Source organism: Apis laboriosa, unplaced genomic scaffold (assembly GCF_014066325.1).
Source record: "Apis laboriosa isolate Shangri-la unplaced genomic scaffold, ASM1406632v1 scaffold26_cov146, whole genome shotgun sequence".
In the NCBI taxonomy this organism is placed as follows: domain Eukaryota; kingdom Metazoa; phylum Arthropoda; class Insecta; order Hymenoptera; family Apidae; genus Apis; species Apis laboriosa.
Genome location: NW_025222592.1, coordinates 2,759,154 through 2,787,139, shown reverse-complemented (window position 1 = coordinate 2,787,139; position 27,986 = coordinate 2,759,154). Strand labels below are relative to the sequence as shown.

At 19.6% G+C, this 27,986-nt stretch overlaps 1 protein-coding gene across 1 annotated transcript; it reads left to right on the top strand.

The window, feature by feature from the left end:
* Positions 1-40: 40 nt before the first annotated feature.
* LOC122713700 (protein draper) lies at positions 41-27,875 on the top strand. Its single transcript, XM_043934409.1, has 18 exons — positions 41-173; positions 20,962-21,214; positions 21,720-21,846; positions 21,951-22,119; positions 22,516-22,762; positions 22,847-22,967; positions 23,051-23,188; positions 23,298-23,477; positions 23,601-23,928; positions 24,422-24,529; positions 24,807-24,971; positions 25,281-25,487; positions 26,013-26,168; positions 26,476-26,652; positions 26,778-26,888; positions 26,949-27,158; positions 27,240-27,422; positions 27,501-27,875. The coding sequence occupies exons 2-18, from the start codon at positions 20,988-20,990 to the stop codon at positions 27,785-27,787; spliced, it is 3,141 nt and encodes a 1,046-aa protein (XP_043790344.1). The 5' UTR covers positions 41-173; positions 20,962-20,987; the 3' UTR covers positions 27,788-27,875.
* Positions 27,876-27,986: the final 111 nt, after the last annotated feature.

Here is a 27,986-nt window from a genome sequence, read left to right as displayed (position 1 = left end):
AGTTTAGTCGATGCATAAAAATTTAACATAGTTTAGTTGAAAGTTGAACAGTGAAGAGTCAAGTTTCTGTGTCAAATTTTATACTTTGTGCCAACTATTACGTTTTTTTTTCTGTTGTATTTTTTGTGTTTATATGATTTACATTCTTGAATTACACGAGAAACCATATTAGAGTGAGCATGAAATATATTAATTTTCTTCTTAAATATATAATTTATTCTTTTGATTACGATTTAAGGGTGCTGTATGTTGTTATGATTTGTTATTATATATAATATTTTCTTATAAAATATTTATTGATAGTTTAATCATGCGTTTAAAACATATAGTAAACATAAAATTTAAAATATATACTATTTTTTTCAATTAAAATTCTTAATTATTTTAGTTATGATCATAAAGATTGTTAACATATTGTACAAAAATAATTTTAATTGTTCATTACACAATTAATATGCTTAGTGTGCTTTTCAATATAAATAGTATAATATTATCAATGAAATGAAGTTTAAAAACTTCAATCTAAATTGAATTCAATTTTATTGTCAGATGAAAAATTACTAATTTTTTGTAGTAATAATTTTCTAAATATTATTACATACATGTATAAATTCTCTTATGTATTTAATTGAATATGTATTGAATAATATATATTACTTATATAACACTGCTTATACATGCATGATATCAAAATATTATTTATAATATTTATAAATATATTATTTTTTAAAACATTTGATACATTTTTTTTATCAAATTTTGATTAAATTAAAAATAATCGATTAACAGATTTTATTTATTTTCATTTCTTTTTTTATATTAACATAAACAGAAATTAAATATAAAATAAAGATAAGAAATATGTATTTTTTTAAATAAATTAATGGTCGACTTAAAATTCAGGTTTCATGAACTAATTATCTGTAATTCCGGATTCGATTTATCGAAGTTTATAAGTAATTATTTAAATCAATATTAAACTGCTTAATAATAATTTACAGTAATTGTTGATTCATTAATAATTTAAATATATTCATAAACTGAATTTTTAAAAATTTTTTCTACATTATTTGTTTCATAATAAAAAATGTTTAGAAATTTTAATTTTAAAATGATGTAAATTTATATTTTTGGCATCATATTCTTATAAATGTATATATTTTGTATTAAATCAAATTTCTTTAAATACGAAATTTATATTAAATCTTATTAATAATATTCTATTATATATTTATAATTATTTATAATATATATTATATAATATATTTAATTATTATATATAATTATATAATTTAAAATATTGTTTTTGTTTTAACTTTTAAAACAAAATAATATATTGAAAATTTTTTATTACCATTTAAGATAAAGAATAAATATATACTTTTTTAGATTAACAAGTAAAAAAAAAGGAAATTGTATTATTAAACGTGCTTTGTGCATTTATTTTTAAATATTTTCGCAAATATTTTTTTAAGATCTTATTTATTAATTTAATAAAAATATATATTTATTTATTTTATTTCTAAACATATATATATATATATATATATATATATATATAGATTTTAATAATAATATTAATTGTATTTGTTCTATAAAATTTTTTAAGATATTAATATATATTTTAAGGATATTTATGAAAAAAGTAAATAATTATTAACAATATGTACATAAAACATAGAACATAGTATCTTTTATATCTGTATAATACAATTCTATTCTAATAAGAATTATATGTACAAGAATTCTTAGAATTAGAATTAGAATTATAAAGGATTTTTTTGTAGATAAATTTATTCAATGATATGTATTATTATTGTAATAAAATACAATTATATAATAAAATACATTAAGTATATCATTATTAATATTATTATTATAAATTTATTAAAATTATTTTTTTATATATTATTTATAAATTATGATTTTGAAATATAAAGATATATATATAAGAGAATCATATTTATGTACATTCATATATTAAAATTATTAATAAATCTTTATTACTTGAAACGTTATTATATTAAAGAAGAAAAAAAAATATATTTTTGGAAAATAATACGGACTTTAATATCAAAAACAGAAAGAGCACATTTTGTCCATATGGTTTTAATTGAGAACATTGTATTTATACTGAATGCAACAATATTGGTAATACGTGCATACAATGCATAAAATGAGAACTGATCGAGCTTATTTTTTTTTCTTATAAGAATTTCTTATAAAAATTTCAATATTATTGGTACACATATTTCATTGTTTAGTCTATTTCGAATTAAAAATTTTTATTTATTAGAAATACAAAATATTTCAAAACTATAATATTATTTAAAAATATAAATTAGAATGTTAACATTTAATTATATATATATAATTGTGGCAATATCAATTAATAAAAAAATATTTAATTTATAGATCAATAGAAAAATTGATAGACTTAATAGTTTGAAAAATTGATAGACTTAATAGTTTAATTTAATTTTTTAATGAATATTATTTTATGAATATACTAATTAAAAATTCACAGAGAAAAAATACTTAACAGAGTTACTTATATTTAATTACAATTTTTAATTTTTTTTACTATTATAATATGATTTTATAATCAATAAATCAAAATAAAATACGTTTTCTACGTTCTTTCGCTTTTTGTCATCAGGAAAATCGTTATAAAATATGAATTATTAAACTTTATTTTATTTTATCAATCTTCTTCATCGTCCAATTTATTTCGATGTATTTCAATCGAACAAAATTTTTTTCAATATTTTTTTTTGTGGCATCTTCCATAATAATTTCAATTAATAAAAAAATAATCTATATTAAATTTGAGCTGAATCAAATAAAGAGAAATATTCTCATAAATTTTTTTTTTATTTCTTTTTTTTTGAATTATTTTGGAGAGTGTTGCAAAAAAAATTTGAGAATTAAGAGTCTTTCTAATGAGAGTCTTTCTAATGAAAATCTTTCTAAAGAATCTTCTAAGTAATCTTGAATTAGTTAAAGTCAAGAAAAATTTACATATTATATATATATGATGATATAAATTATTATTGCATATATTATTTTTATTTTTTATATTAATACTTTGGATAAATTACAAATATATAACAAAATATAGAAAATTATTGAAATGAATAATTATTTTATTATAAAATGTCTTTTTTCATTTTTTTAAATATTTTTTTTATACAAAAAATACAACAAAAATCTATACAATTTTTTCATGTATATTGCACATTATTTATTTATGTTTTATTAATATGCGTTCTTAAGATTTTTTTTATGATTTTTATGATTTTGATTATTCTACTTGTTAAATAAAAAAAATAATATTCTTTATAAAAATATTAAAAAAAATAAAAATATTAAAAATATTTAAAAAAATATATTCTGACTAATAACAAAAATAATAGAAGTAATAATAATTTTTTTATGATTTTTCAGAAAAAAATAATTTTTAAAAAGTTAATAAAATAAATAGTAAAGTAATTATATTGTTAATTGGATTCAAGATTTTTCGTATTATAATCTTCATCAAATATTTGCAATTAATGTTAGCGTTTTATATATAATATAATTTCACTAATGTGCATTTTCTTGTAACAGATTGCACCAATGATCGCGAAGGAATTTTGTGAAACGTGTTAAGTCTAGCGTAAAAGGAAGAACGTGATAGAATATATATTAAAAGATATATCTAGTTAAGTTGAAGACAAGTAGAAATAATATAAAATTAATATTGAAAAATTTGTTTTTACTTAAAAAATATTAATTTTTTATTTGTTATATATTATATACTTTTTCATTTTAGATATATTAATTTTTACCAATTTAAACAAATTTTTAAATTAAAAAAATTTAATTAAAATTAATATGTATATTGCATATTATAAATATGGAAAGAAGAAGAATTAAAACTTTTGTTTATTAGATCATTTTATTAACTGCAACTTGAATTCGAAATGATTTAAAATTTCATTTTCATTATAGGAATATGTTTAAGTTTAATTAAAATTCGTCTTTTAAATTTTAATCTACGAAAATGATTGATTAATTAACAAATAAAATTGTTTTAAAATAAATAAAATGAGATATATAAAACTTGAATATAAACCAAATTTTTTTTGAATATTTTAAAAAAAGATAAAATTATTAAAATTTAATTTTAATTTTAAATTAAAATTTTAAAATTAAATAAAATTTAAAATTAAAATAGTATTGATTGAAAATAATTTTTATTAATATTAAATATTATCAAATATTAATTAAATCATAAGTATGTTCAATAATGATTGAATTAAAATATATCTTTTTTATGAAAAAAATAAAAAATTTATAAAAGAAATCAAAAAATTATTTTCATAAAAATTATGTCGCGAGATCAATAAGTGAATTATATATTATATCTGTGACAGTATAGTTGAAATATATTAAATATTGCAAATTATAAGAGAGATAATGAAATTCTAAATAATTAATCTTAGAATTTTTAATTAATAATATTTCAACATAATAAGACTCCAAATGGAAGTAAATAATATTTATTTTATACGTATATATAATTAAATTTTATACGTAATATTAATATTCATGTATGTATATTTTTTAATTTAATTATTATTTTAGAATAAATTTATATTATTTTATTTCATATTTATTTTATTTTATATTTATACTACTATACTATACTATACTATAATAATATAAATATAATATATTTATATTACTATATTTCATATTTATTTTATATTTATTTTATTTCATACTTTTCCACAAATAAAAGTAAACAAAAAAGAAAAAAATATTAATTATATAAATAATATATTTCTCGTTATAAAAATAAATAAATTTATATTTTTTCGATTCGAATTGCATATTTCTTATTCTTATTTTTTATCTAAACAAATAATAAAAGGAAACAAATAATTCATTTATTCTAACAAAAATATATCTATAATTTAATTTATTATAATCAGAATTTATTAAAATCATATATTCTTCTTCCTTATTTTTCTTACATATTAATCTTTATCTAATTTTACATTTTCTTTTTACATATAAATCTTTCTTTGATCACAAATTTATGTTTCTATATTCTATCTTATCTTTTTTTTTTCACGTTGAATTCTCTGAACATTCTCGAATAATGCTTTTCTATTTATGGGAACATCGTTGCAGGTTATTGTTTGTTTATTTTTAATCGCAAAAACAATTTTAATTCTCCTTATTCATTAAAAAATGTAATTCAATGAATGCAAGAAAGATTCGATGATTTTGATAGAATAAAAAAAAATTAAAAAATATGCGATTATTTCTTGTTTACTTTTGCGAATTTCTTTGTTTTTGTATTGTTTTTGAACAATCAATCTAAATTTTTATATCATTCAAATTTGATTAAAATTTTTTTTACAATTATTACAAATTACATCTTATATAATGATATTTAGATATTTATGCAATTTTATATTCTTATATTTTTGTATAATTAAATTTCTTATAAATACATAATTATCTGCAGAGTAAAAGATTTTCGTATAAGAAAGCACAGAAGATTTAAGATTTAGAACATAATAGGAGTTTAAGAATTTGGTCAAATCTATTATTCAAATTTGTTAAGAGTTTTCATTTTTTATAATAGCGAATATTTAAATTTATATTTTTTATAATAAATGCATAATTGTTTATAGTTTATTTGCATAAACAATTTCGTAGATAAGAACTCGGAAAATTAATAATATTTTAGATTTATAATAATATTTTAGATGTTTGAATAGAATGAATTTTGGATGATATTTAATTTAATTAAGATTATATAGATAGAAGATTATTAGATAGATAGAAATTATGAATATAAATCTAAAGTTTAATCTATGTATTGTGATGATTAATTATATATATAGTGATGAATTGAAAACTAACTAACAAAGATAGATATGTATATATAGAATCTTTCGTGATGAAAATAGTATAATCAATAATTTAATTTGTAGTTTAGGAAATGGTAAATTTTTTTGAATTTTTTATTGCAATGATTTATTAAATTTTGACAATTACATTATAAAATGTCAATGAAAATCTTTGTTATTATAAATGTTATTCAATTTTTCTCATTAGAATTTTGCAAATCATTATTTTAAGCTTTACTTTTTAAATTTATTTTTAAATTTCAGATTTTAAGTTTCAAATATTAGATTTAAAATTTTTTTTAAAAATTTTAAATTAAATATTAGATTTCATTTTTCATATTTCAAATTCTAGATTTTAAAATTCAAATTTTAAGATTTAGATTTTAAATTTTAAATTTGATTTTATTTTTCAAATATCGAATTTAAGTCAAGATTTAAAATTTTGTTTTCAATGTTTTGAATATTATATTTAAAAATTTTACTACTAATATATAATTTTTATAAGAACATAACATATTATTTAATGAAAAATGTTCATATTTTTTACTTATAATTGATTAATGAATTATTAAAATTTTTAATAAATTAAATTAAATTATTAAAAATTTGAATATATTCTACAAATTTTTACGTCGTTGCAATACATATAATTCGTATAAATGACAATTCTAACGAAAATTTTAAAGTTGATGCAATACATATTTTTTTATAATTCTTTTATAATTCTATATTCTTCTATATTCTATATTCTGAGCATAATAGATAATAAATTCTCTAAGATTTTCTTTATTTTTATAAATTTTTAAATAAATTTTTTAAAATAAATATTAATAGTTTGTTGACATTAAGTATATTATATCTGTAGAAATTTTATTATAAAAAATAAATTAATTAATATATTATAATAATTATTTTTAATTGTTCGCCATTTTAAAAAATATTATTATTATAAATATTAAAAATAGAAACTATCATTTTTCTGCAAGAAAACTATAAATCTAATTAAAAATCTAATTTAAAAAGGAAATTATTTTAATTCTTCATGTTATATATCCAGAAATATAAGGATCAAAATCATTTTTCTTAGTAAGATGGAGCATTCTCATGATAATTCATACGAACAGATATATTAAATGGATCGATGTAGAACTGCAGCTGGCTGTTGCCGCTGTTGATGAAAAGCACACAATCATTCTAGTGGTCAAGGATTTCCGCGGTAATACAAAAAAGAAAAAAATAAAATTGAATGTTGAGTTTAAAATAGAGAAATAATTTATACTAATATTTTCTTCAGTATATAAATATTTTGGTGAGTTTCAATATACAAGTTGAAAAAAAATTTTATTTTAATTTATGTGTTATACTTTATATATTCGATACACTTCGATACACTTTATATCGAAATATAATCATAACATATAATTTTTTAGATATATTAATTGATTTTTCCGAAAAATTAATTAATTTAGTATCATTAGTTGAGATTTCAATGAAAGAAATACAAATTAAAAAGATAACAATTATCTGGGTAATTAATGATTTTTGAATCAATTTGCTAGTTGAAGAATAGATAAATTTATCGTTTGAAATTATGAATCTAATTATTATATCATTAAAAACATTTGTTTCGTATTTAGATTATTAAAAATATTATTTAGGATTTTATTTTATTTCTTAATAAAAGTTATTTGAAAAAAAATTATCTAATTTTTTTCTGATATTATATTATTACTTCATTAATTTTTTTTTTATTTAATTCTTTAATAGCGAAATTATGACTTGAAGTAATTTTTACAAAAAATATTTGTTATAATTTTTTTTCTCGTTATTGAAATCTATTTGAATGTACGATCCTGTATATAAATTATATTTCTGTCACATAAAGTATGAATTCTTAATTTTATTTTTTTTTTTTTAAATATTATTATTATAAAAGATTAAAAATCATTTTCTCCTATTTTAATTTATTAATATGCATAATTCACATATATGTTATTCGATTAAAATGCCACATTATTTTAATTTGATTCAAATTTGTTGCTAAAACAATGCATCTGTGTCGTAAATTTGTGACCAATCGGAATATTGTGGGATCCGATTTTTATGAAGCATTTCCTGTGCTCTAATGAGTGTCGAGAGCTAACTTCCTTGTTTTTTTTTTGGTTGTTAAAATCGTCACTTCGACGAATATCTTTTCGAAAATTACGCTTTAAATAAAAAAAAATTAAAGTTATTACATATTTTCTTATTTTTTTTTCATAAGAAATCATCTCATATGTTTAGATAATTTTTGTAATAATATAACAAACACAGTGTTTCTAACTGATCATTATCCATAAAAATATTATATTTTTAGAAAATGACGAATAAAATTATTTCATTCTTAGTCTTATTATCAATTTTTGGATTAACAAAATTATGACTAACAGTAATTTAATTTTTGTTAATTATTACTATATTGTGATGATAGAAATATACAATATTGAAAAAATTTATGTCAAAAAAGAACATTTAATCAAAAAAAATCAATAATTAGGTGAGAAAAAAAACATTAGATATTTTGTATTTCGAAATTGTCTATTAGACATATTGTTAATAGAACATAATACGTGTACGAATGTCGCTTTATTTTTATGAACATGATTTTAAAAATGTATTTATAGTAATTAGGATGAAGACATGAGTAAAGTAGAAATTTATAACAGAGACATCTGGTGGTAATTGTTGGGACTATTCAAAAGTATTAAAATTGGAAGTAGAAAAATTTGACTAGTGCTATCCTTAATCTTCAAGAAATACAACAAGTGAAAGAAATTTTATATTTACAAAGAATAATTGTGTATCAGAAGATAATCGCTTAATTCTTACTTGTAGTTCATTTTATAATTTTACATTATTATGAGGTCAGAAGTTCTCGATGACATAAGCATAATATCGCAACAATCAACATTTATGAGTCGTTTTGTTCATATGCATGCAATTCGTCTACTGTTTATCAGCAAAGAAAAATTACATTATCAAAATAAAGAAAAAATGATATTCGTTCCGTTGAGTTTTACAGTTGGTTTAGGCTTTCACTTCTACCTTCTTGACATTCGATTACGTAAGAAAAATCGTGCAGCTTGCATGGTTATTATCTGGTGTACTGAATACTGATTTTCATTTATAGACATGCACTGTAAATATGCAGGATTCAAAAAATAAGTAAAAAATTTAGTAAAAATAAAAATTTTTGTATTTATTTTTTTGTCATTGAATTATGAAAGTTTTATTGCAATTATTTGTGAAAGTTTCAATAATAAATTACGTTTTAAAAAAAATGGAAGAATTCATAATGAAAATTATGAATTTTTATATTTCTAGAATTATAGAATTTTTATAATTTTAAATATTATGACGATTGCATATGTTCTAAGAAAAGAATAAAAATAAAAATAAAAATAATGGAATTTTCTATTGCTTGATAAATTTTTGTAATAATTAATATATGGTAGAATTATGGTAGAATTTCGTAGTATATAAATGTAATGGTAATTTATGTATGTGTTCTAAAATAATAATTGATAATAAATAATGGATATAAATTTTAACATCTTTATAGATAGACTTTTTATTAATAAAATTAAGAAAAAAAAGAGAAAATAACAAATTTTTTTTTGAATACGAATGAAACATTTATAAGATTTTAGTTATCAAAATCTGTTAAATATTTAAAAAGCTTATGGAAACTATTCTTTAAAAAATATTAATTTTTTGGATATATATATATATATATATATTAATTTTAAATATAGCAGTTATCTAATCCTTAAATTTTTATTTATATAACTGTAGAGATAAGCAATAATAATATTCTTGTTATATCTCAACTAACAGACACGAACAACTGCGATTAGATAAAAGATAATATCGTTTCAAAATTATAGTTCATTGACTAAAATGATGTTTTACTTTTGAGCGTCATTATATTTTTTCTTTTTTTTTCTTTTTATATATAGAATATATATATATAGAAAAAAATATTAGAAAAAAATATATAATTTTTACATATACTTTATATATATATATATAAAAATACATAGAAAAATTTTATAAAAAAATATCATTTGAATATTATTATAATTTTAAATATCATATATGTTATATATATTTATATTATTATATTATTATATAAAATTTTGAATTTTTTTAAAATTTTTGATAGTTTAAAAGATATTAATAGTATTATTATAAGAATATAAGAATAAATTAGACATTTTAAGGAAATCTAAAATTAATAATTAATAAATATAATAAATTACCAATAGATAATATCAATACTTTCTCTATCTTCCATAAAATATAAGTTACTTTCATATGCAATTGATATCTTGTTAACAAGAATAATAAAATTAATTTTTAAATAACTTATTAAATAACATAATAAATATTAATATATTTTTAAGTGAAAGTTCATTTATAACTAATAATTTAATTATATAAAATTTATTCTAAAGGATAGTAAATTATAATTATAATTATAATTATTATATATAAATGTATTAAAATATATTACTATTAACTTAATACTATTTAATAATTTTTTTATGCAATATGATCAAAATAAATTTTTTTAATAATATTGAGATTTTTTGAAATTAATAATTATATTTCTTTATATAAAAATAGCTATCAAGATGAATTCAATTTGTACGATTATTAAACGATAAGATTTAATAAATGTGCGAAAGAAAGAAAAGAAAATAAAAATATTAGATTTTTATTCGCGATTCTTTCATCGATGAATTTTTAATAAATGAATAGAATCATAAAAATTCTTAGTATTTTGCAAGTTTTTAAAAACTTCAAATTGAATTTGATTCAAACAGATTTTCACAACAATTTTTATGAAGAAATTTTTTAATTATCTTTTTTTACTTATAACTTTATTATAGTAATAGGTTATTTAATTTGTCTCGCCAACCATTAACATAAAGTATGAAAAAAGATATCAATTTAAATATTGTGTATATATATATATATATATAAATTTAAAAAAATAATTTTGATTATGATATTATTTATAAAAAATAGTGAAATTTTATGTTTTCTACTCTTTTCTAAAATCTAAATATTTGTGGAAAAGAATGAATGTAAACAATTTCAATATTATTATGATACATTCATCTACATGTATTAATGTATTAATTATATAACATATTTACCTTAATAAAGACACATATTTATTTTGGTAGAATCATTTCTTATTTTCTTGAAACTTTTATATTCAAAACTTCTATATTTTTTTATTGCGTTAAGAAACAATAGAAAGTCAATGTTTTTATATTTCACTGATTCGTTTCTCACTTTACTATATTTCTCACTTTACTAAGAAGTAAGCGAATGAAAAATATGATAAAATTGATAATTTTTAGAATATTTATATATACATATATAAAAGATGTTCGGATGAAATATATAAGAGAAGTAATTAGAATTAATAAAAATTAAAACAAAAATATGAAGATTATTTTATAAGTATTATATATATACATATAAATGAAAGTTCTATTTCCGTTTTATTTAGCAAAATTAAGTTGTTATAACTTGAAAATAAATTTCAATAGATATTTTTACATATTATATAATTTTTGTATTTATTTTAATCTCTAGAATTTATTTTTAAATTTTTTTTCAAATAATTTATTTGTATATTGTTATTAATCTTTTAATTTAATTTCTCTCAATTAAGCTAACTTTTCTCATTAGTAAATGCGATTTCAAAGATATTGTCTATTATTAAGACATTAACATGTATATTTAATCAATTTCATCATTAATCTATAATATGTAAATTATTTCATAGAAATTAATTATCTTTCAATGGAAATTGGATTAAATGTTTCTTTCGTTCATGGTTTCATCTTTTGTTTCGAACTTGCAATTACAAGAAGTGCAATCATGTTTGATGATGCACATCCCACATAGACAGAGATGATAATTTCGATGTGTTTTATCTCGAATTCACTACATACATCCTGTGACTCACGTTCTTACTGTGACCCTGATCGTTCTTTTTTTTTTTCTTCTCTTTTTCGTATAAACGAATTAACTTCATTTTAGGCTAGAGAAGGATTGAACTTTCTTTTTTTTACACGTTTAATTTAACTTTGTAACTTTCTTGTTGAATTTATTATTTCACTCTTGTTTCTGTTGGACTTGTTTTCATGATTTAATAGGATTATTTGTTGTATATTTATGTAGATTTGGTTGGTATATGTTCGATCACGAAAATGATACGAGTCGATAAATTTGATGATATTAACTAATAAGATGATGATATTAACTTAAATAAGATTGAGTTATCTTTTTATCTTTTTAAAATTTTTTTTACTCTCTTCATATTGAAGTTGAAGTTATAATGAGAATTAAAAATATCAAAGTAATTTAAAAATAGAATTACAAAAAAAATCTCTAATACAATTGTCAATACGTATTTTGCTTAAGAATTTTTGAATTTGATATAGTCTTTTTTAATTTCTTCATTTTCTCATGTAATAATAATAAAATAATAATAATAATAATAATAATAAAATATTAAAATCGGAAAAATATGACTGAAAATATGATGAAAATATAAAAAATGAAAAAAAAATCTAATAAGAAAAATAAAAAGCTCATTAACTTAAAAAAAAGAAATTTATTTTTTTTTATGTACAAGAAATATGTTCTTAAAATTTTTTTATTACATCTATTATACTTTATTATTTTGTACAAAAAATAAAAAATGAAGAGGGAATAGATTAACTTTAAATAATGAAATTATAAAAGAATTTATAAAAGATATTAGAAATGAAAATTATTAAGCTAAAATCGAAAAGATTTTTTTTAATCAAAACTGTCAGATAAGATATCAATATTCTTTGATATTCAAGATTATTTTCAAGAAAATATTTTTTGAGAATATTGTTATTTAATAAAAATTAAATTTTATTAATTTTATTATTAAATTTATTATTGTATTATTATTTAACTTTTATTATTAAATTTATTTAATAAAAATCAATTTTTAAAAATATTTTCATCTATTTAATAAAAATAATCATAATTAATTCTTTTTTTTTTTTTAATATGTTGAAAATATAAATTTTATTTATATAATGTCGAGGTCTAATAATAATTCAGTATTAAAACTATATAATGATATTGAGCAATTTAATAATATCAAAGTATCATGTTATAATATAATACTAAATAATCACAATATAATGCAAAGAATGTAACCAATGACTAACTTATTCTTAATTGCAAAGTCTCTCCATTCATTGTTCTGAGTTATACAATCTTCAACTAAATTCCGAATAATGAACTAAAAACGAATAATGAATAACGGATTCACATCTTGACGACTGAATTTCATATTAATATTTTGCAAAAAAAATTCCCTTAAATATTAATACCTTTTTTCTTTAAAGGATTTTAAATAAGATGGTGTTAACATGCCGACGCAATTAAAAAATCATGTGTTTTGGAATAGTTAACTAGTGAAAGATTGATTTGCAGAATCATTTATGAAGTCAAAATATTTTCAATTATATATTTTTTACATAAAAAATTTTTCTGATCGAGAAATTTATGAAATATTATATTAGCTTTTATAAAATATAATATTCATGATCTTGAATAACATAATTAAAATGAGTTTAAATAATTTTTAAAGTATTTAATTTAATTATATATATTTTTTATAATCAAGTACTTTTTTAAGTTTTTATTAATTAATATTTTATGTGTATTTCTATATATATAAAATGAAAATGTAATATATTTGTCATAATGTTTAAAAATCAGTGAATATAAAAACATATTTATCATTAAATAATTCATTTTTACTCGACCTTGTTCTGAACTGATTGATTAATTAATTAGTTACGCAAATAAACAAGTTATATCTGACTAGATGTTTCTAGCAAAAAAGATATTATCATATGAAATTAAGTAAATGATATATATATAAGTATATATAAGTATATACTTATATATACTTTTATATATATATATAAGTATATAAGTAAATGATATTCGGAAATTCGAAATTATATTTATTATTATATTTTTACAATTAGAAAAATTGATTGTTTTAAATACGAATAAGTAATAAATACAACATTTTTAAATTAAATATAAATATATATACATTAATATATATTTGGTTTATTATTTTATAAAAGACATCAAATATATAATTCATTGAATCAATTATATATTATTTATATTATATTACATTTATAATATATATGTATATTATATTATATAATATATGAGCATAATAATAATATAATATGTTATCAGAATAAATTTTCTATATAAAATAAATATTTAATTGAGTTTATATTCGTTATCTAAAGTTTCATTTGATAATCAAATATCAAAATAAAAATTTATATAATTTTTTTGTTAGCTTTGCACACTCTGTTTGTCAAAATAAATTTCAATTGAATGAATTTTCAATGATTTCTTAATTTGTTATAATACTTTTTTAATTTAAAAAAAATTTGCATATTAATATTTGTAAGTTTTAAGAAAAAGAGAGAAAAAATTTTGAAATTTTTAATGTTTTAAAAATTTTTATTTTTTAAATTTGAAATCATTATATTTTTGATTTTCATTTCTTTAAACTTTTAGATTTAAAACTCAGAATATAAAAAAGAGATACTATATTATGTTTAATAAAGCATAATACGAGACAAGAAATCTAGTAATGGAAATCTTTGGAATGAAAATCTTACTTTTAAATATATGTGTATAGTTCATTTAACTATACGATACATTCTTTCTGCAACCGCGCTCGAGACTCCGATATGTACAACGTTGTTACTCAGGTACACGGCGTGCATGTCAGGTCCCGACAATCAATTAAGGTACTTAAACGGCCCGTTCTGTTTTGCTTCATAAATAAATGTGCTGTACAGAAGCCGTTGAATTGACTCTTCCGGTGATATCTATGTTCGTATATAATATACATTTACAGGCGTTCATTGCGTCTTGACGTTTCGATGAATATAATAATATATGGAAATTATTTTTTGTAGATGGAACAATTGTACAAAAATTTAAAAGAAAGTTGAAATAAATTATGAAAACTGTATAACTTTTTAATTACTTAAATTTGAAGGAATTATTATATTATTTTATATTATTTTTATATTATATACATATATGAAATTAAATTGAAATGATTTTAATAGTTAGAAATTGAAATATTCCAGCATATATTTCAATAAAATTCTTATTTAATTTACATATTTATTAAAAAAAAGAGTGAATAAAAAATTAGCTAAAATGCTGATAATAATTCAGAATTTCAGATAATAATTTTATATCATTAAATATCATAAAATAATTATATTAATTAATAATTATTAGATTATTTATCTGCATAAATTACAAGATTTTATATAAGCTAACGAATTAATATTTCTATTTTTTTTTACACGTTGAAAAGTGTGTACACACTTATATATACAATATTGAAATTTGATCAGTATACACAATGCAATTATTAAATTTGATTACGTATAAACGATAAAATATAAATATATGATTCGTGAAAATGTCAGAATGACTATGAATTTCAATGTCGATTATATTTATTTGATTTCACATTTAATGAGTGAATAATATCAATATATGTATGCACAAAATGATCAATAAAATAAATGTAAATCGATTTTCAACATTATAGGAATTATTGTATTTGATGATCAAAGTCTAAATTTAACATATTGATATTTTTATTTGAAAGTTTTATATTTAATTTCTCTTTAGCTTAGTTGTTTTTATACTGAAGAACATTATATATTTTTAATTTTATAGATTATTTAAAAATATAAATTTATATAATTTTACATTATATATAATTTTACGTTATATAAATTATTTTTAAATTAGAATTATTTTTTATTTATGAACTATGAACTATCATTATGAACTACGAATTCAAAGTTTTGAATTTTTTGTTAAAATTATGTTTCATAATATGTTTCATGTGCATATTATTTTAAAAATAATTCAGATATGAATTAATTTAACCAATATGCACTCACAATACCGTTACATTACATATGTAGTGAAGAATAATACAGAGAAATCTGATTCTTTTCCTTTCGATATTAATCGTACATATTCTGATTCTGGTTCTTTCCTTTCAACTTTCAAGAAAAGAGGTTGTCATTCAGTGTTATTCTAACTTTGATTTTAAGTGGGCAAATATTATTAACATTAATTACTTCCCACGCTATGATATTGATAATATATATCAATTTATAAGTCAATTTATAAGTTATAATTAATATATTGATATAAAAGACCATATATATATATATATAATATAGCTATAATATAATATATAAAATTTAATTCTGAATTATTGAATATTTTCTTAAATAAACAAATAATAGCAATCTTTTCGATTTGTGATTATTTAGAATATCAATATTATTTAGAACAATATGATATATCAATTGATCGATATTTAAAATGATATGCAGTATCGATGAAGATTGAATTAAAGTTGTTTATATCTACTATGTATATATATATATATATATATATATATATATACAATGCTGCTTCGATTTAAAGAATTGAACTCTTATCTTCTCGGTTTATCCAGATACTCGAAGCATAAACTTGATACTTTGTTTTATGTCTCTATAGAGCTCAATACTGTTACTCAATCTATGGGATAATTCGTATATATATATGTATGTATAGATATAGCTCATCTAGTTTTTATTCAACTTGCTCGATTAAAGAGATCTCTGTAGTTCTGCTGTTCTTCGGAATACATATATGTACATGTACACGAGAGACTTGCTGCGTCTGGATGATCATTACATCTATATATATATTTCTAATTGAATCTTATGAAATGTACCTATTTATTGACATAGATGTAAAATTGTTATATCTTCGTACATATAAATGAGATCTGTTGAACATATAATGAATATATTTTGTGATATCTTATATGAAGTATTAATGGAAAAGTAATATAAATTTGTAAATAAATTAATGTCAATCATAAACTTTTAATCATTAAAAAGAATAAAATAAGATTCACTAAAAATTCAATAAAAATAATATCAAATAAATGTAATTTTTTTTTACTATTTATAAAAACATATATATATATGTATCTAAAATTTCAAATCTATAAATTATATTGGCACAACTATTATATATTTATATACAAATTTATTTGATATTATTAAGAAATGAATAAGCAAAAAATTATGTGATGAAAATAAAGATCATAGAAAAAAAAAATAAAAAGAATTAAATTCTAAAATATAGAAAAGAAAAAAAAAAGTGTGTTCATTATATAATTACATATTGAAGCATATTCTGTAATTTAATTCTCAAATTGTATGTATACAAAAAAGAAATATAAGAACGCATGTTCTTTATGAATTATATATTATTGTTAAGTTAAATAAATAGAATTCTATAGTTTCTATATTGAATTGTCTCACTCAATGATGTGAATGAAATAATTGAAAAAATATGAGTATTATAAAAAGTTATAATGATAATGTTAAATTTAAACAATAAGATCATTTATGTTTTCAATAAGAGATGGATATTCAAATATTTCGAATTTAAAATATCTAAGTATTTAAGTATTCGTTTAAATAGAAAATATTCAAAAAAATAAATAAATAAGTAATTGAATATTTTAATTTAAATTATTTGATTAGATCTAGAAAAGAATAAATTTAAATATTGCAAGTTTAACTTATTGATGTAATTGCAAAAATTAAAGTACTTTGATATAAAAACAAAATTATCTAAATATATACATTTTAAATTTCCATAATTTAAAATTTTCCACAAGAAATCCAATATTCAAATTTATCTAATATATAAATTTATTAATAATTAAATTTTTAATGATAAATATTTAATTTTTAGATAAATTAGCATTAAATAAATAATTGCGATATAATAATAATAATAAAATAGTTGTTACACAATTTGTTAAAAAAATTGTTTTAATGCAATACAGAGAGTAAACAGAAACTTCATTTCATTCAACAAAATATCTGTGAATCATTTGTATCAAGAGTCTGTATCACATTTTTTTAATCAGTAAAATGACTCCAGATTTATGATTCATATGCAAGCACGTGTAAATCATGGATCGAATGACTAGCGGACCGGAAATGATAGTGTTAACTGTGTGAAAAAATTGCGAAGATTCAACGGTGATTTTTACGGTCATTGGCAATATCGTTCATTTTCAAATTTTCAATCAATTATCACATGCTATATACATTTATTTAGATGAATGAAAAGTCAATCTAATAAATCAGCTATATAAACAAAATGATATTTTTTTGTCTTTCTTATTTGTTTGAGTCATAATTTATAGAGTTTATAGAGTTATATACAAATATAAAGTAATTAAATATTAAATTAAGAACAAAAAATAGAAATAGAAATTTTTATTTCAATATAAATATAAAATATATGAAGTTTATTGATTCTGAATTAATAATTTCTTTCTAAGATCTTTCATATTATATATCAGTTTTTGTTTTGTAATTCGAATAACTATTGACAACCAATTTCAAGATTATATAATTATATTAGGTAATTTAGATATGATAATAAATGTAATCATTATTATCAAAGATAGATTTTGATTTTCGTTAGTCTTACGATAATTGAATCTATCTTTATGTAGTACGTAAATGTTATTCGTGGTTAATTAATAAAATTAGATTCGTTAATTTTTCGTTTTGTTTACTATCATTTCACTTTTTTACTACTATATAGTATATATATATATATATATATATATATATATTATTATTATTATTATTATTATTATTATTATTATTATTATTATTATTATTATTATTATACTAATATTTTTTTCTTGAGCAATTATATATAAGTATATTTTAGTATAAGTTATATAAGTATATTTATAATCAATATATAATACAAACAAAATTACTAAAAATAAAGTTATTAAAAGAATACTAAATAGCTAAAGTAAATTGACTAATAATTAACTAAATAAAATTATAAAATTATAAGATTAAATTTGATAAATATAATCAAGATTTATTATCGCAATTACGTATTTTACTCATATAATTTCTTTTGAGCTACGTAAAGTTTGATCGATCTGCATAGAATGCAAACAACCAAGAAGAAAGAACTTATCTTACTGAAGCGATTCAAGGCTAATTGATCCTGGATAAAGAGCATGGATGTTTGAAATTCGATTCATACGTGACTTCGATCCTCTTTCAATTTTTAGTGTGGGTTATTATATTTATATATTACAACCTTTTGCAATTTCGATTGTGTAGGCGAGTAGTTATTGATTATCGTGATGTTTAGGCTATTAGAAATATTAATAATATCAAAAAGAAAATCTCAGCACAAGAAAGAAAAATTTAATAATATGAAAAAAAATAATTTAATAATAAAAAAAAAATATTATAAAATCAAATGGAATGCAACAGAAGATAAGAAAGAAAATTTCTAAAAATAAAAATACAATAAATAAATTTAAAAAAAAATAAAAAAATTAAATCTCTTGATATACAATGAAAAATGAATGAAAAATATTATTATAAAATATAAGTAATATTAAAAAAAAAAGCATAAGTATTAGAAATTATATATTATTCTATTTATTTAAATTCGAAGAAAATAAATATATTTCACAATTAAAATTCATAAAATAAAAAATTTTTTTACAATTTATGATTTTTTGATATCTAAATAATACAAATTCATAAAATTCATTTAAATAAATTTAATTGATAGGAATTTATTTCACAGAATTTAATTAAAATTTTGTTCTTATAAATGAATTCTATTCAATAATATTAACTAATATTAAAGAATTGAATCTATATCTCTGTGAAAATTTAAAAATGACAGACATTTCATATTTTAATATATTATTTATGTTTTCCTGGGCACTGCAGGCATGGTTGACGATAAACTTTCTATTCGGCAAATTGAAGACAATAATACGGAAGTTGTAGTCAGCCTTCAGTGGTTGTATGCAACTTTTCCGAGCTTCGTATGACTCAACATATAATACAAGCAATGTACTCATCAGCAACTATTCAGCAACATCTGAGTCGCATTCGATAATCGTACTACTTGATAATTTCTAGAAAGTTTCCATGCAAGATTAGATATCATTCTTGGAATTTGATATTCTATAAAATATACCTTCTTAAGAAATAAAATTTAGAAATAGAAATTTTTACTATTTGTTATCTATAAATTAATTTTATCTATATAATGAGTTATTAAATTATTTTATTATTCTGATAAATTTATATAATATATCTGTTAATTATTAAATTAACATTAAGCTCTTATTAAATAAAACAACATATACTAACATATATAAATCTTGTAATAATTAATAATTATAAAAAAGAATATTTAATAATTTATATACTTTATTGTATTGTTATTTTTCAAAAGAAAATTTTCTTTCGATCTTTCGATTTTCTAAAGCAAAAAAGAAAGAAAATTTCTATTGAATATATTCCTACAAAATTGTTTCCATTTTAATAAATATGCAATTTGTCATGAATTGTACAAGTCGAGAATGCAATTAAAATAAATAAATTGCGATATGGAGTTCAAAGTCTACAGTTAGAAGAAATTTCTTTGAACTTACGTGTCTTAATATAATTTTTTTTATTTATTTCTTGTTTTTTTTTCAATGATTTTTCAATTTTTAAAAAATATGAAAAATGTTTAATTAATTAATCTAATGTTAAAACTTGAAACATCATTATTTTGTTTTTACATTCTTTTTCTTTATTATATAAAAATATTAAGTTAATATTTTTACTCTTAAACTCTCACTTTGATGCTTGATAACATTCTGAATATAGCCATACAATATTTAGTAGTAATATTTTTATTGTTGATTATTTTCTATTAAAATTAACTCACATTACTACTTATTTTGATAATTATAAAAAGAAATTGAATAATATATTAATATTTTTTTTTTCAGATCCAGAAAAATGTTGATTATGTGGAATGTATGAAAATTATCTAAAGAAAGAAATCTCACATGTAATATTTGAAGACATTAAGAGATATTGCTTAAAGCAATGTGATATACGTGAAAATATATATTATATATATATTTATGTTTTTAAAAAAAAAGTCAGAATGACTTTATCGATTTATTTATTAGCTGCCATTGCAGCTTTGGGAACAATTAATGCTTTAGAAGGTCCAAATATATGTACGAGGCAAGAAACGTAAGTATATAAGAGTATAACGTAAGTAAACGTAAAGTATATAAGTATATGAGTTAACATATATTTAAATGAGAAAGAAGTAAAATAATATATATAAAGTTATCATATATAAATCATCATATATAAATGATCATTTACTTTATTTATATTATTTAATTTTTTTTTTGTTTTTTTTAAGAACTTAAAGAACTTAAAAACAAGTTTTTAAAAAAATCATTTATAAAATATTATTATTCGGAATTTCTATTAAAAATTTTTAAAAACATATTCGCATATATTTTAAATAATTTAAAAAAAAAGAAATATGAAAATCATATTAATATTATATTAGAAAGTTTTCTTCCTAAATTAATGAATTTTTCAATAAGTAATAATAAGTAATAATGAAAGCAAGTAATAATAGACTTAAAAGAATTAGTGATTTTTTTTTATTCATTAATCTTATTAAACTATCTATCTTTTTCATAACTCATAATATTCATTTTTTACACGTGTTTGGTATCAGGTACACAGTGACGGTGAGGATATCGGAGCAGAAACCTTATACTGTCCGAGAGAATACTTGGTGCTTCAGTTTTCCACCAAGATGCTCCAAATATAAAGTCGTATTTAAGACTATATTTAAGGAGCAGGTAAATAATAATAAATAAATAAATAAATAAAAATAATAATTAATTAAAAAAAAAATTTAGAAAAAAAAGAAAGTCTTTTTAATGTTTGAATTTCATTCAATTAGGAATTAAAAAAACAGAGACCCGTAGAAGAATGTTGCAAAGGTTATACGGAGACCAATGATGGTGATCGTTGCATTCCTATCTGTTCCAAGGACTGTATTCATGGTACTTGTATCGCACCCGACGTCTGTAAGTGTGAATCAGGTTACGGAGGCCCATTGTGTAACTATAGTAAGTTCTAATATTATACATATTATTTATATTATTCTTGAATTATATATATTTTATATTATATATATCTTATATATTCTTATTTATATTATTTATATTATTTCTTGAAATTATTGTAATAATCAAATTAAAAACAAAAGAAGATATTTTTTGCTTTATATTCTATTTTAATGACGGATTTAGTTTTTACTATCTATTTTTATTATTTATTTTATTTTATTTAATTTTTATTATATTTTTAATATTTTTAATAATTTATTATATAATTTTATTGATATATATTAATATTATAAATTAATATTATAAATAAAGAAATCTTGCATTTTATATGTTTTATTATTATTTATGATTAGTTCTTAAGAATATAATTTAAAAAAATTTATATTTATATTTAAGAATGTCCACCTGGAAAATGGGGCAAATCTTGCGAAATGGACTGCATGTGTCAAAATGGAGCTACTTGTGATCCATTTGATGGTAAATGCTTGTGTAATAGAGGTTGGACCGGCACTTACTGTAATCAGGAATGTCCTTCTAATCGATATGGACAAGATTGTGGCGAAGAATGTCGCTGCCGAAATGGTGGAAGCTGTCATCACATTTCTGGCGAATGCCATTGTGCTCCGGGTTATACAGGACCTCTGTAAGACTCTCTTTATTTTATTATTAATTTTATTAAATATCAGAATTCAAATTTTAAATTATTCTAATATAATTCTTTTCTTAGTTGTGACGATTTGTGCCCACCGGGAAAACACGGTGATGAATGCAAGTCAGAATGTAAATGTCAAAATGGTGGTTCTTGCAATCCTACAACTGGCGAATGCTACTGTACTCCTGGATGGACTGTAAATTGATTACTATTATAATTTTTTTATAAGTATATCAATATATCAATATATGATTTAAATTGAATTTCATTTAAAAATAGGGTTCCGTCTGTGCAAGTCGATGTCCAGAAGGTTTTTGGGGTAAAAACTGTTCTCAAGAATGTGATTGTTATAATGGAGCTGGTTGTCATCATATTACTGGAGAATGTGAATGTAAATCTGGCTATTATGACGAAAAGGTTGATTATTTTCAAGAATTTTGAATTATTAAAATGAATTTTTAATTTCTTGATAAATATAATATTTTTAAATGATAATTTTTATAATTTTGAAAATTATGTTTTATAGTGTTTGAAAATATGTCCTGAGGGAACATTTGGTTTGAATTGTACAAACAATTGTACTTGTAAAAATAGTGCAATTTGTTCTCCAATTGATGGATCATGTATTTGTAGTCCTGGTTGGATGGGTGAAAAATGCAATAAGCGTATTTGTCAAGATGAATTATGGGGATCCAACTGTACAAAAGTACGTAATATCATAAATACAACATTCATGTTCCTATACTATTTTTTCAATACATATCATAAATACAATATTCATGTTTCTATACTATTTTTTTAATACAAATAAAATACAAAATATTATTAGATTTGTGAGTGTGAAAAAAACAATACAGAAATGTGTCATCCTTGGACTGGAAAATGCATTTGCAAATCAGGATGGGATGGTGATACTTGTACCAGACCTTGCCCTCTCTACATGTATGGAAAAGGCTGTCAAAATCGTTGCAATTGCAAAAATAATGCACAATGCTCACCTATAAATGGAACTTGCATTTGTGCGCCAGGATATAGAGGTGAGGATTGTAACGAAATTTGTCCTGACAACACTTATGGTGAAAACTGTGCACAAGAATGTGTCTGTAAAAATGGTGCCACGTGTTCACCCGAGAATGGCCGATGCAACTGTACAGCAGGTAATGTATTACAGATTCGAGCACAAAAATTAATAAATTAATATACATTAATATAAATAATTTTTAAAATAAAGAAATGAAAAATATAACCTTTTTGATTGAGTTATGCATGAGTTACTAAAAAACTATCTTTTAAAGAAAGATATTTTTAAAATGAGAAGCATTTTACGGTTTATTGTTTTTGTATTTTTATTTTATTTTTTTTTGCTTGAATTTAATTACTAATTTAACTTTTAATTGTATGATTGTAAATAGCATGAGCAAGTATAAAATATAACTGTAATTTCTAATAGTATTGTATATTATTTATAAATTTGTAGATTGTATTTTTTTAAATATTAAATTATTTTATAAATATATTTATTTAAGTAATCGTTACTAAAGATAAGTAAATCTAATTCAATAAGAATTATTCAGTTTAATCATGTCTTTTAAAATATCATTTCTTAAGTTAAATTTTATTTCTGCATGTATTATTATTACATTTTGTTAGGATGGGTTGGTGTTTCATGTGATCGTCCATGTGATGATAAATCTTTCGGCAAGGACTGCGAAGGCAAATGCAAATGCTTTAATAATGCTGCCTGCAATCCACAAAATGGTAAGGTGCTGGTTGCAATATTTTTTAGTTTTAGAAAAAATTAATGCTTTAAATCATTAACAAAAGAATATTAATTTGTATAAATTTTTAATCACATATCTTTATTTCTTAATAAATATCATTTTTTTTATTTCAATTTTATTATTTCTTTTATTTTTATTCTATTGCTTTTTAATTTAATTCTATATATTTTTGAGAATCATATTTTTTAATTTTATATTTCTATTTTTATTTTGCACCTATATCAAAATACATTATTTTTTTTAAACACGCGTAGGCACATGCACGTGTGCAGCTGGCTTTATTGGTGAATTTTGTCAAGATCATTGTGAAAAAGGATTTTTCGGGTTGGGATGTACACAAGCCTGTGATTGTCATGAAGAGAATAGTCTAGATTGTGATCCTGCCACTGGCTATTGCATCTGTAAGCCAGAATGGCGAGGTTTGTTCTCTTTTTTAATTTATCATACATGAAAGCTTCAATATTTATCCCTTCTTGACAATAATATTTTAATATTCCAATTATCTCATTATTTCATCATAAAAAAAAAAAGAAAATCATCAATTATTAGATAGTTTTCTTATCTATTTACTTAATATATTCATATCATTATCATATTATTTTATTAATATATTATTCTAAAATTTTATTTAAATTTTTTTTATAAATGATTAAAATTATTAAAAAAAAAGATAGGAAAAATGTTTAATGGTAATTTCAACAATATGAACATTTAACAAAATGAAACAGGAATTCGTTGTGAAACAAAATGTCCAGAAGGTCTTTATGGTAATGACTGTCATTCGCAATGCGAGTGCATGAATAATAGTTCATGTGATCCGGAAACGGGCACTTGTATTTGTGCCAGAGGCTGGGAGGGAGTTGACTGTTCTCAACCCTGTAAAGAAGGGTGGTATGGAATGCGTTGTAAGGAAAAGTGTCCAGAAAAAATACAAGGTATGAATAATAATTCTAGATAAAAGTAAAATAAATCAAACTTTCGCAATTATATTAAAAAATAATCATTATTAACAATTTTTGCTAATTGCATGAAATATATTTTTATATTTTAAATTGTTTGATATAGTTTGCATTATTTTATAAAAATTAATCTAAAGTATTTAAGCATGTTTATAATAAGCACAAAATTAGTAAAGTTATGTAATTGATATAAAAAATATTGATTCTTTAATCATGATTTAATTTTATATCATCATTCAAAAATTTTGAAAATGGTAAGTTATAATTCCTATTTTAATGCAATTTATATAAACTAATAGATATTTTATCATTTATTAATATAATTAAAATTTATTTATTTATATATATTTATATAAAATTTATTTATTAATATAATTAAAATAATAATTAAAATTATTTATTTACTATAAAGCATATTATAATTATAATTTATTTATGATTATTTATTTAATATATATTATATAATATATGTTATATATTAATATATGTTTAATTTTTCAGGTAACATGACATGTGATCATGTCACTGGTGAATATATTTGTCGACCTGGATACTTAGGTTTAACTTGTGAACATCCTTGTCCACCTAATCGTTATGGGTCAAATTGTGCTAATCATTGCCATTGTAAAAATGGTGGTGAATGTCATCATGTGACAGGTAAAATTTCTTTATAATTTACTTTTATAATTTATTTGAAATAAATATTTTATTATAAAATAAATAATAGAAATTAATAAACTTTTTAGTTTTAATAATTTTTATGAACTATCTATATTTTATTTTAAATTTAAATCAGTATTAATTTTTTGATTAAATTTAAATCAGTTTAATTTTCACGTATTTTTTTCTATAATCTTTTCATTGATTTTTTAAATAATTTCTTTTTGAAATATTATAAATATAATTAATCTCATTAATTTTAAATAAGTTAGTGTTTCTTGTCTTATATCTAATATCATTTTAGGAATATGTCAATGTCGACCTGGTTGGCAAGGTGAATTTTGTCAAACACCTTGTATGGAAGGAACATATGGCATGAATTGCAGTCAACATTGCACATGTCAACATGGAGGAAAATGCAGATCTAATGATGGTCATTGCCGATGTGCACCTGGTTGGACTGGAACTAAGTGCACTGAAAGTATGTGAAAAAAATAAAATCTTAATTATATCAAAGAAAAATTAATAAAAAATATTATAAATCTTAATTATATCAAAGAAAAATTAATAAAAAATATTATAAATTTTTCATCTTTGAAAATTTAGTTTGTCCAGAAGGATATTATGGTGATCATTGTATGGAACCTTGCGATTGTAAGAACGATTTCTATATATGTCATCCTGCTGATGGATGTATTTGTAGACATGGATATACAGGTATATTTTAAATCTATCAATTCTAGAATATCTTGATTAATAATGAACTATTTTTTTTAGGACTAAATTGTAACGAAGAATTATTTTCGCGTAATATACAAGAAAAAGATGACTCGAGTTATGGTAGTATAATAGCAGGATTTTTCTTTGCTGCATTTGTTGTTATTGCAATGGTATTAGCTGGATGGATATATCATCGTCGCAGAGTAGCAGATTTAAAGAATGAAATTGCACAAGTGCAATATATTGCTGAACCTCCTTCTCCTCCAGGTATATATATATATAAAGTTGTTTATTTATTATTATTTAGAAATGTTTTTTTTATAATTATCACTTATATATTTTGTTTAGAACAAACTCAATTCGATAATCCTGTGTATGCATATCAAGGTTCTTCGAAATTTGATGATGGAACAACTACTTTATTAAATAATTTCCAATTTAGAAATAATCTTGGAACAAGTAAAAAAATAAATAATGAAAAAGTTAGACTTGGAATGAATAGTTGTACAGATGATGAAGATGATTGCAAAGGTATTATTGTAAATAGTAAACTCATTAAATTATATTTTTGGAAAATATTTATGTTTTATTTAATTATTCTTGATTTAGGATCATATAATCGATACGATTTGAAAAACAGAGATGCAGATATGGGAAATCCAAATCTTAATGTGTATCATAGCATTGATGAAATGGATGGGAAAAAAGTTGAACATGTTTATGATGAAATTAAACAAAATAATGATGAATCAGAATATGATCAATTAGATAATCCAAGACCAATTAGCAATTACAAACAATTCAACTTAATGCCGAATGGTTTCTGTTCAAACTCATCAGACAATGCAGGACCTAGCAATTTCAAAGATAAAGATCCAGAACTTGGTAAAATGTAAATTTTTTTTAAAATATGAATTCAGGTTAAATTATGGAATTTAAATTTTAAATAATATATATATCTATAATATATATGATATATATATAACTTAAAAAAACAAATTTTAAATGTTATATCATAATCCTCTTATAAATAATTAATCTCATTTCTTCATATCAAATTCAAATTTTCATGTATTAATTTAAACTTTGAAAAAA

Excerpts from the sequence above, each read along its gene's own strand:
- LOC122713700 (XM_043934409.1), top strand. The coding sequence starts at position 20,988 with ATGTATGAAAATTATCTAAAGAAAGAAATCTCACATGTAATATTTGAA. Across the intron at positions 23,478-23,600 it reads GGGGATCCAACTGTACAAAA|ATTTGTGAGTGTGAAAAAAA; the intron begins GTACGTAATATC and ends AAATATTATTAG. Across the intron at positions 27,423-27,500 it reads TGATGAAGATGATTGCAAAG|GATCATATAATCGATACGAT; the intron begins GTATTATTGTAA and ends TTCTTGATTTAG.